This window comes from Apostichopus japonicus, chromosome 12 (assembly GCF_037975245.1).
Source record: "Apostichopus japonicus isolate 1M-3 chromosome 12, ASM3797524v1, whole genome shotgun sequence".
In the NCBI taxonomy this organism is placed as follows: domain Eukaryota; kingdom Metazoa; phylum Echinodermata; class Holothuroidea; order Aspidochirotida; family Stichopodidae; genus Apostichopus; species Apostichopus japonicus.
Window position 1 is genome coordinate 33,841,269 of NC_092572.1, and position 15,397 is coordinate 33,856,665.

The 15,397-nt window shown below is 35.5% G+C and overlaps 1 protein-coding gene and 1 long non-coding RNA gene across 6 annotated transcripts in view; one reads left to right on the top strand and one right to left on the bottom strand.

Annotated features, from left to right (window-relative positions):
• Positions 1-15,397, bottom strand: part of LOC139977749 (uncharacterized) — a 90,370-nt gene that overhangs the window by 49,660 nt on the left and 25,313 nt on the right. The window contains exon 4 of the mRNA XM_071987339.1: positions 267-475. Coding sequence (XP_071843440.1) covers positions 267-475 — 209 coding nt within the window. The remainder of the gene's footprint in view (positions 1-266; positions 476-15,397) is intronic.
• LOC139977845 (uncharacterized) lies at positions 4,712-14,472 on the top strand. Of its 5 annotated transcripts, none has more exons than XR_011796718.1 (5): positions 4,712-6,328; positions 6,907-7,084; positions 9,152-9,257; positions 10,603-10,694; positions 11,653-14,472. It is a non-coding gene; the product is annotated as an uncharacterized lncRNA (long non-coding RNA). The 5 variants fall into 5 exon arrangements; XR_011796716.1 differs by having other exon boundaries at positions 4,714-6,328; positions 6,904-7,084; XR_011796717.1 differs by lacking the exon at positions 4,712-6,328 and having other exon boundaries at positions 6,777-7,084; positions 11,653-11,754; positions 13,402-14,472.

Consider the following 15,397-nt stretch of genomic DNA (forward strand, 5'->3'; position numbering starts at 1 on the left):
CTCTTACCAACACTCTCTTAAAATATTCCCTATTAATCCATGATTATATTTTGTTTTATTTATCAAAACATCCTACAGAATTCTTTCGTCGATGACCTAATTATTAAAATAAATCCAACTAAACTTATTAAATCCAATCCTTGACATTAAAATACAGCAGACTTTACATTCTCTATTGTTAGTTTAATATAGATTACTTTTATTAATTAAATTAATTCCCTGTTTAACTTTTATGATGATTCTAACATCTACACCGGAATACTTACTGCAGCACCTTCAAGCTTGTACACTGTGAGGAGTAAGACAAGATGGCCGCCAACTCTTCATTAGTTAGTCTCCTGTTGTTGTCCCAGATCCACAGCTTCTGGAGAGAACTCAGGATAGAGAGAGAGAGACCAGACTGAAGGATAAGGTTCAGACCAGACTCATCAACTCTAGGAGAGCAGTCCCATAGACGCACACAGGAGATAGGAATCTAGAATGAAAGAATAAAGTTACTGATAATAGAGTAAATAGAGATAAATAGATTGGATTTGGTTAGGATTAGAATAATTATAATGATATTATAAATAAATAAAATAACGAAATAAAAATAAAGGAAAGTAAAGCGATAAACTAGGACATTTAGGTCGTCTTTATTTGTTAAAAGGAATAAATTAATGGAAAGGAAATAAGGGATTGATTTTACGGGGAGACAAATATTAAGAGGAATAATTAGATTAGATAAGAGGAAAATAAAGTGGTAATGTAGGATTAGAGGGTTAGTTTTATTGTTTTACAATTAAATGATTAACTAACGGTTTTATAGCTAGTAAGGCTTAATAAAGCAGAATGTGAGGCTACATATTTTAATTGATTAGGTAATAGAAAACAAATTTCAATGGCGGGTTGAGAATTTGATAAAAGCTTGGTAATCAAGAACTGAGATTATTCTATCTTTTGAAGAAAAATATTGATGAAATTTATTTGGGTTTTAATTTAGAACTTTCAGAAGGAAAATGCAATTTAAATGTAACTATTAGTCACTAGTGTAATAGGAATCATGAAAAGGAAACTTCTACTTCAACTAATACAATATTTTTATAAAGTTTAAGGAGATTTAAAAGAATTATGTTTAATAAATAGATTGTTTCTTATAATTAACATGCAATTTAGAGAAGCAGATTTAGATCAAATTCAAGTTTCAAGAGAGAAAGGTTATGAGGCTTAATCTCAAATTTTAATATTCAAATTATTTAATTATTGATCCAAATCCTACTATTCTGCTTAAATTATAATTATTTCCAATTAATTCGATTTGTTTAAAAGATTATGTTTATCTGTGTTTAGTTATCAAATTAATTCCTAAGTTACGGTTGTGTGTGACGTAACTTCTAGTGGATTTTTTTTTTTGAAATGTTGCATTTTTCTTTCTTTGTGTTTGTAGATATTCCTAAATTGGGTATTGCTTATGATCTTAACTTTCTAAACTTTATCATATCTTCCAATTAAATAGTACCATGCGCTTGTTTTACAAATAATATTGTTATCTGGAAACACTTCATATCCTTAAGGGTTTAATTATACTAATTAAGTATTACTACTTTTCAGTTTAATCAGATCGATAAGGTCTTCGTTGTAATATTTTCTGTTATTATGTAGTTCAGAGGGTGTGAACAGTTAGCGGTCAAATGTAAATTAACAAACACGAGAGATTAATCAGTTAATTATAAGTTAAATGAGAGGATGGCGCCCTTTTAAAACTAACGTTAGAGCTACGGCTCTGCCTAACGTCTGCTGTGGAGTGTTGCAGCGTAAAAGAAATGGCGCCTAGGCCTATTCAATTTCAAAACCATTTTTATTTCTTATATCATGCGCCATAAGTCTGTTGGCCGGCTTGAAAATGACGTGCGTTTTTTTATAATTAAGTGGGCAAAATTAATACAAAAACAGCTGTGAGTGGAACACCACGATCTAGTTGCTGCTAGAAAAACATGGACGAAAGAATTTTTTTTTTTTAATAACTATTTATTGCATTTTATTATTATTATACTTAAATTGGAAAACTGTTTTATAGAGGCTCAAAGCAGTAGGCCCTATACAAACTATATTTCCCATAAGTGTCAGGTATATCGGCAGGAGTTAGGTCATTCAACTAATAATCAGTTATAATAACATTATTTCAGTTAGCCTGCTCGGTAAAAAGCTGCAGGTTTCTTACACAATTTGCTCAAATGTCTGAACTGGTAGATTAATAGTAAGTTAGGTGATTGCAATAATAATTGTGGGATGTCATAGATTGACTTGTATTAATGCCTAGTATAAGGTTTTGTTATGTACGATTAAAATCGAGTTAAAAATTTTTCTGTGATATAAGATTTTTGAAGGGATAACAAAGTTTCTACAGTTTGTCTATGGATACTTTTTCTTAGCTAGAATGGAGTTATTGTTTTCGAAGTAAAGGATAGGCATCAGCTCACCTAGAATGTTAATCGCTGGTTTTATTCTTCGCTTAATTTAAGATCCTTAAAGAAAACTCAGTGGCTCGATTGCATTTTATTCAATTCCTTTATATTTAAGATATGCTTTAAATTGGAATTTTTTGATAATCAGTCAACAACTAGGCAAAGATTTTATTTTTTTATGAGTTAGATTTGCTAAGCATGTCCTCTGGCTAAAAGTAGTAATTCTAACTTTTCGCGGGTGATGTTTGAGATTTCTAACATAACCTAACTGTATTAGGCTACTAGTCTAGCATATAGCCTACCTAAGTTTGGCCTGGCCTTTGTACATATCCTAGCATGCCTTCATATCTTACCGTCAAATTATCTCTCTGATCAATAATTACTGTTTTAACTATATTAACAGCGATTCCTCTCCATTAAACAATCCATCTTAATAACCACTCAACAAGTCAATGGCAACAAACAACGTCCACGATTATACTACGTACTCTGCAACTCCAATAATATAACACTAAACCATACAGTGATACATACTATCAGTATTACTATAGATATGAACAGGTATTCAATAGCATGAGTCACCGATATTCATATACAGGTGTTTTCCAGCTGTTCGCGGGTGATTTTTGAAATTTGTAACAGACATTTTGGCGCCAATAGAAGTAAATGTACGACGGACGTAACGTTATACATACCACTCGGTGCAAACAGACAGTTTGAAACCTGACGTCGATTGGGAATGTAGTAAGGAAGGGGTCGAGGAAGTAAATAATACAACACAACTTATATCAAGTAGATCAAGCAATCACTGACATTTCTCCCTTAGCGGTAGGGTGTTAGTCCCCCACCCCCTCCTCCCCCACCAACGGTTAAAATTTGGGCAAAAAGCATTTGATGTACACATTCCTCCACCCCATTATCTGCTAGTGGATGCATAAACAATCAATAAACACAAAACAAAAGTTTGAATACCGTCTCTTTCAAGTGGTTTAAGGAGTACACGTTTAATGAATATTAAAACCTACATGGAATAACATAAATTGAACATCTTTCGGTTCAGTCATACACATCTTGCAGACACATCGTGCAGACAAAACGTGTCTGTGTCAAGTTACATTTTTTTACAAATAATCACTTGATCATCATGAAATTATTGGAATAAATGTAACTACACAACTTTTTCTTCATCCCCCCCCCCCCACCCAACCACCTTTGTAATTAATTCCACTCCATGTCAGTGTTGGATTATTCAGCTGAATCATTGCACCAGCAAAGAGAGTGTCAAGCAAGCAAACGATGTTTTGTCTTTTCACGTACCTCGTTATTGCTCAAATCAAAATACTATGTCGACATTTCACCAATAATGTTAATAGTCAATTCATGTAGCCCCCCCCCTTTTTTTTTTGTGTCCCTTTTTGCTTAGTACCATCCTCGGCAAGAAAAGTTTTCTATTTGGGATAAATAGTTGAAATTTAAATTAGAAAGAAATCTTGACTTCGAGAAATGCAATGGCAATTTCGAGAGAAACGTACAAGTTTGAGATAAAGCGCCAATATTTTTAGATGATAAGTCGACATTTTAAAAGTTTAAGTTTTAAACAACAAGAAATCGACATTTTACGTGGAGGGAACTAAAGAGGTCGAAATAAATCGAAGAGGTTTAATATTTACAAAAACTAGTTTAATGTTGAGAATTACGGTTAAATTATACATAGCCGTTAGGTGGACATGTTGCCCAACCAGTTATTATTCTTATACACAATAATGTCTGACAAAGAGGTACACATTATAGCATGTTACTTTCATGTAGTCATGTACCACATTTTAATAGCAGATGATTTCAAGGGAGGGGGGATCCCAACTGACTTAGGTAGGGCCTACACTATTATGGAAAGGCCAGAGTGGAAAGAAGAATGTAAAAGCGGAGGAGGTGTGGTCGTTGGCTTGTTAAAGGCAAATCACAGCAGCCCCGTCCCCTGAAATTGTTTTGAAAATTGATGTTACATGGTGCACTCCGAGGCATAATTACACTACCAATTAGGTCTAAAATTGGCTCCATACACCATGCAGTTTTGCCTATGAATACTGTTTTTTTAAAGTCGTGAGGGGGCGGGGAAGGGTGTACACCTGTAGAAGTGGCCTTCTTCTAAGCTGAATGCAACATTGCCCACCCCACCCCCGACTTATATCCAAGTCTATAATTTGGAAATTTTCTGATTAATGTTGAAAAACCAAAATACTTTCATCTCGTCTTCCTTTTTATTAACTCTGAATATAACTATAACTTTGGTTTGCTACTCACACATACTCACGCACGCACGCACAATCGCACAAACACGCACACGCGCAGTAGCACTGCAACTTTACATGACTCACACTTCGTAACAATACACAAACAACACATCGTGTGAGTTCGTTTACTGATAACTTGGGATAATTAAAATGCACAGGCATAAATGCTGATCATAAAGATATACTACGGAGCCCTCTGTTATACGTCTGTAGGCTTCGGGAGATAAACTTAAACTCCCCGATACGTCTTTAGGAGACACTTAAACCCCCGCCGGATTCTACAATAACAAATTACGACGCGATGCACAGGGCACACGCTCTGCCCTTGAACCTGATTGGTCCAAACTTATAGCTAACCCCTCACCCAACTCTTGATTGGTTGAGTACCAAGCTGATATGCAGATGAGCACATGCAAATGGGCACTCAACCAATCTGTACCAGTTTGGGTGTCTTCTACCCCACAAACCGAATCATTTAAAACAAAACATCTGTATACGCTTCTAATAACGCGTTATTCATAGCCCCCACACCACAGAGCAAACCACCAAAACGCGAGCCATGTGTGACGTCATAATAACAATAAGTAAACAATATGTTAACACAAACTATAGAATACGCTTCACATAGTGACGCAATACTATCACGATAGATTTCGCTAGTCGATAGTACGCGATAGTACGAGGTTAATCACTGAGCATGTCGGATAGACGAGACTCAACTTACTACTACTACTACTATAGTACGCGATAGTACGAGGTTAATCACTGAGCATGTCGGATAGACGAGACTCAACTTACTACTACTACTATAGTACGCGATAGTACGAGGTTAATCACTGAGCATGTCGGATAGACGAGACTCAACTTACTACTACTACTACTATAGTACGCGTTTTCATTGGAACTTACATCGCCTCTTATCTTTGCTTTACTCATTGGAAAGTCACGACCATCATATTTGTTTTCATTATTTGCATATTGCGTTTTCATTATATATTTTGTGCCGGACCCCTTTTTATGTTTGGACTTCGGAAGATCTGTTGTGAATAGTTAAAAGGCCGTCTTAATTGTAATTTGATGATTTGCAGTTTAATAACGAAGTATTTTTTTTATATTTTCCACAAGACCTATGTGACCCAAAACACGTAAACACTTTCAAGCTGCTGTAGAGGATTCTATGAACGCATCATTACCGGAAAATTGTCGAGGTGTAAATGATGAATTTACTTTTTGCAGCATATTGTTGAAGTCCTCACTCTTAGATCTAACGAATTTGCCATTTTTGTTGTTGTAAATTGCTATTATTTGAATTGGAAGATTGATCATTTATCTGAAAAGAGGGGAATTTCCCTAGTGGCCAATGGAAACGACTTGAACAAGTCTCATTTTCAAAATCCAAACAAACCATGCACGACACAGTGTAAAGCAGCGTTTGAAGAACATGGTTGTAGTACTTCCCGGTTTGTTTGGTGTGATTTCCCGAAGCAGGCGAAGCTTCTAGAACTGGCTTACTAAATATGAAGATATTGCAGCATATTACAGATGGTGAACATGATACTGAAAGAAACAGAGTATATTGCAATTTTCAAAGACGTATGTCTTGTGTTCCTTTCATAATATTAGGCTATGTACCTACAAAGACAGGGATATCATATGTAACGTTGAAGTTATGGCTTAGGTCGTTTCTAGTCATATAAGAAAAGTGCAGCCTAACTTAGGCCTAGTCCAATGGTTTTAGTTACAATATTCAATACTACCGCAAAATCCAGCATAACCCGTGACCTATAGGCTCAGCACAATGTAGGAATAGCTGAAATTTGGTGATGCTAGCCTGTTATAGTTGGTAACAAGTTGAAGGGGAGGTTTCCTCCTTCAAATACGTTGATCATTATATTAACATGTGAAGTTGATTGCCCACAAAAACAGCTGTGGTGGTCACTTTGCTATCTGAATGCAAAAGCTCCTAAGAACTTTCAGAAAGCTTCAGAAACCAAACACTGTATTCTGTAATACTGTATAATCACTAAATTGAAATGATCAATGATTGGATCAATGTTGAACTGCTACTATTTGTTTTTCTTTGCTGTGAGTATCCTTTTGTTTCTGAAGTCTTCTGAAATTTCTGAATAACTAATTTGATTTCATGATAGTGTTTCACTTTGATTTAGAAGTCACTGAGGCTCGAACGGCTCCATGATGTAATAATTCAACTGTAGGAAGAAACCCTCTAGTGAAGATGATGACAGAGACTGTAGTGGATAGAGGAGATCAGGACCTATAAACCTATCAAGCCTCTTTCAGTATCCTACTGTACACTTCTTGACCCAGAGAATGTTTACTGTAGGAACGGTAAGAATGAAGTACTGTATATACATCTTGTTTGTTGTGACTTGATTCACCAAACTGCTGGCTAGTAAGCATAGTTAAGGAAGTAAAATTCCTCTGCCACTCGTTATCAATATCATATCATGACAACATTTCTTCCTTGCATATATTTGAGAGCTAAATACTGTTTAAAATAAACACATTTAGAGGGCATTCAAAGACATACGTATACAAGCACTGGCATCCATTAGGGTGGTGAGCACTGCCACCCCCCCCCCCCATGGGCTCCACTAGGGCTGCAAAATCACTATCAGAGAACATTAAATATCTGCAAAGTGAAAATGCATCAGCTGAAGTCCCTGGCAGGGACTCCCACCAGGGCTTACATTTATACTTCATAGAAATTACATTTTTCTCTCTAACAAGTATTTACATGCTTTAAACTTAGTAGAAGAGGACACGAAGTTTCAAATATGTTACAGAGCTTCTGAAGCACCTGGCTAGGGCTCAGATATATATTACACAGAGTAAAATCAGATTAAGTATTTCTATTCCTGACATGTCCTCATGTGCTCAAAATTGCTAGCAGATTCCAGAAATTATGTGAAAATACTGAAGATTAGGAGAGCTTTGCTGTACCCTTGTAAGTCCAGCCACTTTAAACAGAGTGTCACGGATTCTTTTCAAGAGAGCAGTCGACAACTGCGTAAAGACAGACTGAGAGAGTATATGAGTTTCAGAGGTTCAATATAATTACTAACAACAACAAGAAAATTAATAGCGGTTACATAGAACAATAAAAAGTCATCATATTCTATATATATCCTTTTAAACGTGTTAACTTCTATTCTTCATATGGCATCCTTTCCTTCTTATGGTCCTAGTTTTGTTCGTTGAGGGTTCTGTCAACGTGTATGGTTATTACAAATGAATATTCCTTAATTCTTTCTATACGAGCGTCGGCCTTTTCCTTTTCTTAGTTTCACGTTCTCTTGCTTTTCCTCCTCGTTCAAGCTTTAATTTAGCTTCTTCCCTGCCTCTTTTGCCATGGTTTTGCTTTCGGTTCAAGACCGAGATTGAAAAGAGAGATCACGTGGCTTTACTGTTCTATTTATACCCGATGCCGACGGAATTCCGATACTCGTTAACAAAGAAATGATTACGTAATGCTTAAGGATGCACAAAACCATGGCTAAATAATTAGCATCCAATTAACTAAACACATAAAGCAATCAATAAAATACTTGAGGGGGTTATCCCAGAACGGGTTGTGACACAGAACACAATTGGAAATACTTCCTACTCATCTGAGTATATACAGCTGTTAATACAGAATTGTCACTTGTGCTTGTTTAATTTTAAACATTGCTCAGCCAGTCACTGCAGTTGGTTTTGCAAAATATGTTCGTCTCAAAATTGATCTAACTTCAACGACTTGAGTAAGGTGGCTTAATAGGGACACAGATAAGAAAAAATAACTTGTGTCACCAAATTTCAAAATTTTGCCTTTTTTATCTCAAGATTTTGACTTAAAAAGTCAAAATTCTGACCTTTTTTAACCTCACAAGTCCAAATTTTACTTTATAATCTCAAAACTTGTTTAACTCAAAATTTGGAGGTTACAAGTGCTTCATTTGCCAAATATGTGGAAAGAAATTACCATATTGGATAGCCATTGACCAGCTGAACAGGGTACTCTATAAATCTTTGGTGATCTAAAATCTGGAAAGAGACCCCCCAGAGTGTGGTGTAACTAGGTCAATGTAAGCAATGCAGTCTCCAGGGGCCTAGTGCCATTAAATGAAGAAAATGAATATAAAAACACCTATCCACGCAAGCTGACACACTAAATTAGATACAATTATCTCCTCACGAGTTGCATTAGTTTCTAAACATTGTTATTATAATTATAATGGAGCAAATTATTTTGAAACTACAGTAGCATACCATATGTTTATAATAGCTGTGTTCTGTGTTTGACAATGTTACATGATAGAATGCTGCTAACTTGCAGACCGGGTGATGACAATTTACATGAATAATAACATTATAACTGATGACCAAATGCATTTTGTTTTTTCTCATCATCAGGTAAACTGGAGTTATTCAGTCCTGAGATCGCCCTTTTAAGGGGTTTACCACTTTCATATCCGGATTACAGCTCTTGGATGAAATGTGTACAGTATACATGAGCAGGGTAATGATTTTATGGTCCACCACCTGATTCTTACTACATCCACCCACCCATCCCCCTCCTACATGAGAATATAAGTGTTTAATTGGATATTTTTACTCCATGACGTATCAGATAATCCTTCAAGGAAAATTTCCACACCAGAATGTCTTCCATCCAGCACCCCTCCCCCCCCCCCAACCCCATCAATTCCAATCACTGCCAACCAAGACATAGCATATAAACAATCTAGTTAGAATACTGCTAAAGGTTGTGTCTTAAACTCAGGGGTTCTGTGAGACCTCTTTGTACCAGTGTTTCTCTAATTGTAGCATTATCTCTACAAATTGTACCATAATTGTAGGTTTCAAGAAGATGAAATTCTGATTCCAAGTACATCTCTAATCTTTCAAATCTGACCAATTTTAATGGTCATTAGACACACATTGTTTCATTATGAAACAGTTTCATTTCTGTGTGAGCATGTAATGCTAATGAAGGCTTTCTATTGTCACTGTCTCCAGGTTGAATGGATATTATGTAATTTAAGAAAAGGTCCACCCATCCCATCATATTAAATAGTTGTCGTGGATAATGCTAGGTTTTGAGTATTGCACTATGACAAGCAACAGTTTATGATTCTATCACAGAAGATCATTCAACACAATATGACAAGTTCTTGTAGGATTTAGCATGTTATGTCATCTGAAATCTTATTCTTTGAATGGTCTTAAAGTTATTGCATAATTCTGTTATAACTTTGTGTTTGGGGAGCGGGGGCATCAGGTTGATTTCTATTGGAAAAGGTGGAAATGAAGTTACTGGGACAGTTGTTAATGCAAAAACAACAACATTTATATACTAGAGCATCCTCTGCTTTACACTGGTATTCCAATTGTTTGACAAAAGCAATCCAGACCAGTAATCAAGCCTACCTTTGCTCGACTTCAAAGTAACAAAATTAGAACTTCATTGGCCTGCTGCACCAAATAATGCTAAAAGTACCAAATTAGAAAGTGTGCTGATCAATTTAGTCTAATCCAAAGGATTGTAAACATGTTACCATGTTTACCCTATTGTCTTGTTTATGGATAAATTTAAAAATATATTCAACTTGAAAATAAAAAGCACCTTACAATAAAATAAATGAATTTGAAACTATTGAGTTGTTTCAGAGACATAAGTCATTTTAGCATTAGCTTGTATATCTGTGAGCAATATAATAAATGTTGAGTAAATAAAAGGTAAACTCAATAACAATGTTTTTTAATGTTTACATTAAGAAATATCAGTTCATATATTGTCAATATAGAATTAGTGACAACTGATTATTCTTATTGTCTTTGTCTTTATCTCCTCATTACTGTAGGTAAATGTGGATTAATCAGTCTTGAGATGATCTTTGGGGGTCACATGATGCGGATCTTGCACATAATGGTTTATAATATGCTGATGGTGATGGTAAGTGTACAATTAGTGTACAGCAGGACTGGTAGGCCGGGTTGTAGTGATAATTAGATTTGAGTCTTGGTAGAAAGTGATTTTGTTACTGCCTAATCCTGGTGGAGCAGAGACTTGCTTGATCAATTAACTCCCTAAGGGCCTAAGGGAAGATTAAGGTCTCAATCTAACATACAAACACCATATATTAGGCACGGTATGCCATACATTGTATTGTATTGCTTATCAATTCCTTTCCTACCCTTCCCCTCTCAGTGCATCCAAAACCCAAGAAAATTGATGTCAAATTTAGATCTGAAGATAATCTAGTCTTTATGCCATTTGCCAATGAGCTATATACTAAGGGATTACAAGTGGAAGTCTTTGGTTGGTTTACTGTGCTGTGTGCATATGTTGTCAGTAATTCAAGATATACATGTAGCATCTCGACCATATGCATATCCTCAGAGTAAAAACCAAAGTAATTCAGAATTCCATTCTTAGCCATTGTCCAATAGTGTTGAAGGATTCTCTTAATGTGCTCTGTCTAAGATGTACATTATTTCATTATCCAGCAATTGTCAAAAGTTGTTTTTTGTTGGGTGTGGTGTGGGGGGTTCAAAATATTATTACCACTACAAGTGTTATAAATAACTAATTGTATTGATTGTCTCAGATGCAAAACATATTCCTAAAAAGCAGCTTTAAGATAGAGGCAAAGGTGCTTTAAATGATAATATTAGTGCTGTGCTGTTAGCTAGGGCAGTCCAACAAACCCAAAGATAAAAACAGAAATAGAATACAATATATATGCTGCCCTGAGAATACAGCTAAAATATTCATATATACTTATTAATATGACACAAGGAAAGAAGTTGATCTCTGTTACAAAATGATCACAGATGTGATGAATTTTCACCTTGATAATTTCTAGTGAATGGAAAGTTGATTTATTTTGTATTTTCTCTTTAACCTCCAGGTGTTACAGTTTTCAACATTTCTTCAGTACATTTCCTTTAAGAAAGTGAAAGAGAAAGTCAAGCGGGAACACATCACTGCTGACATAACTTCCTTTGTGGATGTGAGTCTCATGAGTCTTTACAAAATCATTTATCAACAGTCAGTTAGTGAAATGGTAATGGGTTGTGTTGGATACTTTGATCAAATCTACAGGCTATATGTACGTGAAGACAGCTGGCGTTAGTAGTTCTATAAATAACATCAGATGCCCTTTTTAAGATTCCACTTGTTTAATTGTGTAGAGCTAACAAACTTTACTAAACACAATTACTATATTGTAGTATGCAGTGTTGGATGGAAGATTTCTCTAAAGTGGAGACAGCTACTGATAGGTACCTCAATTAACAGTTAATCAGAAAACTTCAACTTTTGTAGAAAATAATGATTGCCCACATGCCAGGCAAGCTCAGTTTTTCTAGTATGTACCTTGGTCTGATCAATGATGTGTTTGAAAGTATCAAGTCTTTGAAGTTGTGCATTGCCACCTGTAATCTTGGTATTGTTTTGACACAAATTAATACAATAAATCAGATGAGATTGAATGAATTACTGGTAGGAGATGCCGGGAGAATCCCTATCCCTATCTTTAGCCCTTACATCCCCATATAACTAATATTGCCAGTAGTGATAGCTTTAAATAACTTTGAATATGCATGACGCCATGGGGTGCCACCACCCAGTTGGGATAATTTTTTCTATACTTTAGTCCTGCTTCAGAGCACTTGTATTGTCAGTACGAGCAGTATGAATATCATGTTTCTATCAGATCAAGGTTAGGAACTGTTTGTACTGACAATACCAGTGCTTTGAGAGCAGGATATTGGAGTACAGTTTAGAGAGGAAGTAGCATTAGGAAATTGCCACTACAGGCTGGGTGCCATGTTCAGTGCTATCCTAGTTGACATTTTACTCATTTAACTCTTTGCATTGCTTGCAGGAAATTGCTCTAAATTACACTCATGTAATGTTGTATACATTGGCATCTAGACAGAGGGTACAGCAGGGTTGCAACCATGTGTTATGCGTTATTTGTGGGGACTTTAATCCCCAGAATAAATTCAAGGATGAGGGGGGCGGGATGGTGATCCATAGCATGCAGGGAGACTACTTTTACAGAAATTTCTGAAGTACAGTGTATAAAGATATAACATGTATATGCAGTACAACATACACAGCTGATAAAATCTTCAAGATTGTTTCAAGAGTGACAAACATAGCACCTGTTTTGCATCTAAGTACCCTTCGTTTCTTACAAATATCTTAAAGAGTGCAGTGACAGCACTCCCCTTTACCCCTTTATCCCTCCTCTGGACAACATAACATTTTACCCCCTCCCACTACAAAAATAAATTTCTCTTTATACTTCTATCATTAAACCTTGAATATATAATTCATGATAGAAACAGCTGATGTATGTAAAGGAGACTGGGAGACAACACTACCCTTCTTAAGGAGTATTGTGCACTGACCCACAGCCCCTCCCCCCACCCCCAACTTCCCTCTCCTGAAAGTATTAACTGTTGTCACAAAGTCTAACAATAGGTAAATCAATATGAATAATACCATTAATAGCGAGACTGCCTCCATGCAATCTGGTCACCTGTTGACCTCTGAACTATTATAGATCTATAACTGCTGAAATAATTTATACATATTTCATCATTTGTTTGCCTTGCATGTGACCAATATTCACAACACTACATAACAGGATGTACCAGGCTCTACACAACTCAGTAATCATGGAAAGTGAAGGTAAAAGCCAGTTAGACAAGCATCAATGATGTCATGAGTTTCATTACAACATTACTAGAACTCCATCATCCATGGTTATGTTGTTAAATGGAAATGAGTCCTGCGGTGTACCTCTAAAACACATTGTAACTTTAAACTTCACAAGTTTAAGTAATGAATAAAGAATTCCATATTTCTGGCACTAAATGTAATACTCTTGTTGAGATCAATATGAGAATAATTGCAGCCAGCAAGTTTGGGTGGATAGCTTCATCCTTCTTGCTGTGTTACCAACCCTCTTTAATTTTTCATTATTATAGTCTAGTAAGAGACTAGGACTTTGAGTCCAGTTTCTGTTGGTTTGATCTGTGGTAGGTGGAAGGGGGGAGGAGGGTAGGTGGTACTCTTGATAAGCTATTTTGACCATGTTTACTCTTCTTAATATAACCTGGCACCATTTTGCAAGTCATGGTACCATCATGGCTTAAATTCAACATCCTTCACACATTTACAGTAGTTGGAAACACATGAATGTCACATAAATATATACATCTACCCCCCTTCCCCCACCCCCTTACTACTGGCAAGAGCTGTGCACATCTCTTGGTAGTCTGGCATCACCTGGCAACTCTCCTCCTACACCACCCAGTGAAGAATGTTGGATTTTATTAGTAAAAGAACAGCAGTTGGTTTGAATTTAATTATTCTGTCCATTCTATGTTTAAAGTTTTACAGTGTTTCTACTATTTCATACCATTGGTAGCATTATCTTCTTGTATTATTTCATATATTTCACTCAGAAATTATTCTTTTGCCATTTTGTGAGCCTTTTGGAATATTTATTGAATATAAACTCGTTTAGATTCATTTTCTTTTTTTTTACTGATAGATTTCAACTAGATATCAAATAGATTTAAAACAACTGAAATTGTCAGCTGTCAGGATTAAGAAATAAAAAAACAATCGTTAAATTAAAATATATGTTAGAGTTGCTTTTTGAAAGGGAGGGTATTGTTTTGCTCTATAACTGGAGGTTGGTGAGTGTGTGTGTGTGTGTGTGTGGGGGGGGAGGGGGTAGGGTTATTCTAATTTAAGAGGAAAATACACAGAATTAGGGGGTTGATGAGAGGAAGGTTTTTTACAATTGCTTCTGTAATATTATTTGATGACGTTGTTGCAGATCATGTGTTATTGTTTGTAATTTGTCTCATTTATTTCTCATAATGTCTTCAATTTCTTTCTTCAAACTGACAAAGCATGTTTTACATTCATGGAAGGCAAAATGGCGCAATGGGGTGGGTGATGAAATAAGAAATTGAATGTTGTGTTTTCTTGCCCAATGTGGTCTGTTTGCATAACTTACAGTAGTAGTCAGTATATTAGTGGTCAGTACAGTAGTAATCAGTGCTTTAAAACTGTATATTTCTGTGTGTACAAAATTTGCATTTTTTTTTTTTTTAAATAAGCAACAAATCATTCCTACAAACGATGACAAATGACGGCACAAATTGTTTTGATACAACTTCACTTAGTGACAGATTTACCAAAGTAGATGTTATCAGCACCTGAGATGTAGATTTTCCTCTTTGGTTAACAAGATATGACAGATAAAGGTCACTATATTAATTTTCATGTTGTTTGAAATGCACAACATGTTTGTTTTCAATTCTTGGTACATTGGTATGGTGCTCTGTTTCAAGCTACAATTTTTCTATTCACAGTTTGTTGACTGCTGTATTGCTGTGTATGATTTGTGCATTGAATGACCAAAGCCTATTCAGCTCCTTAGCCCTAAACACAGATGTCATATTGATTCCATCAGAATCACTCAGTGGAAACAAATATACCTTGATTTCATCCATAATATGATCAATTGAATAAATATATTACACTAAGCAATTTTTTGTTTTACAACTTTGAGAGCTCAGTCTCCTTATAATTACAAATAATTATATCGTTAATATTGTATAGCA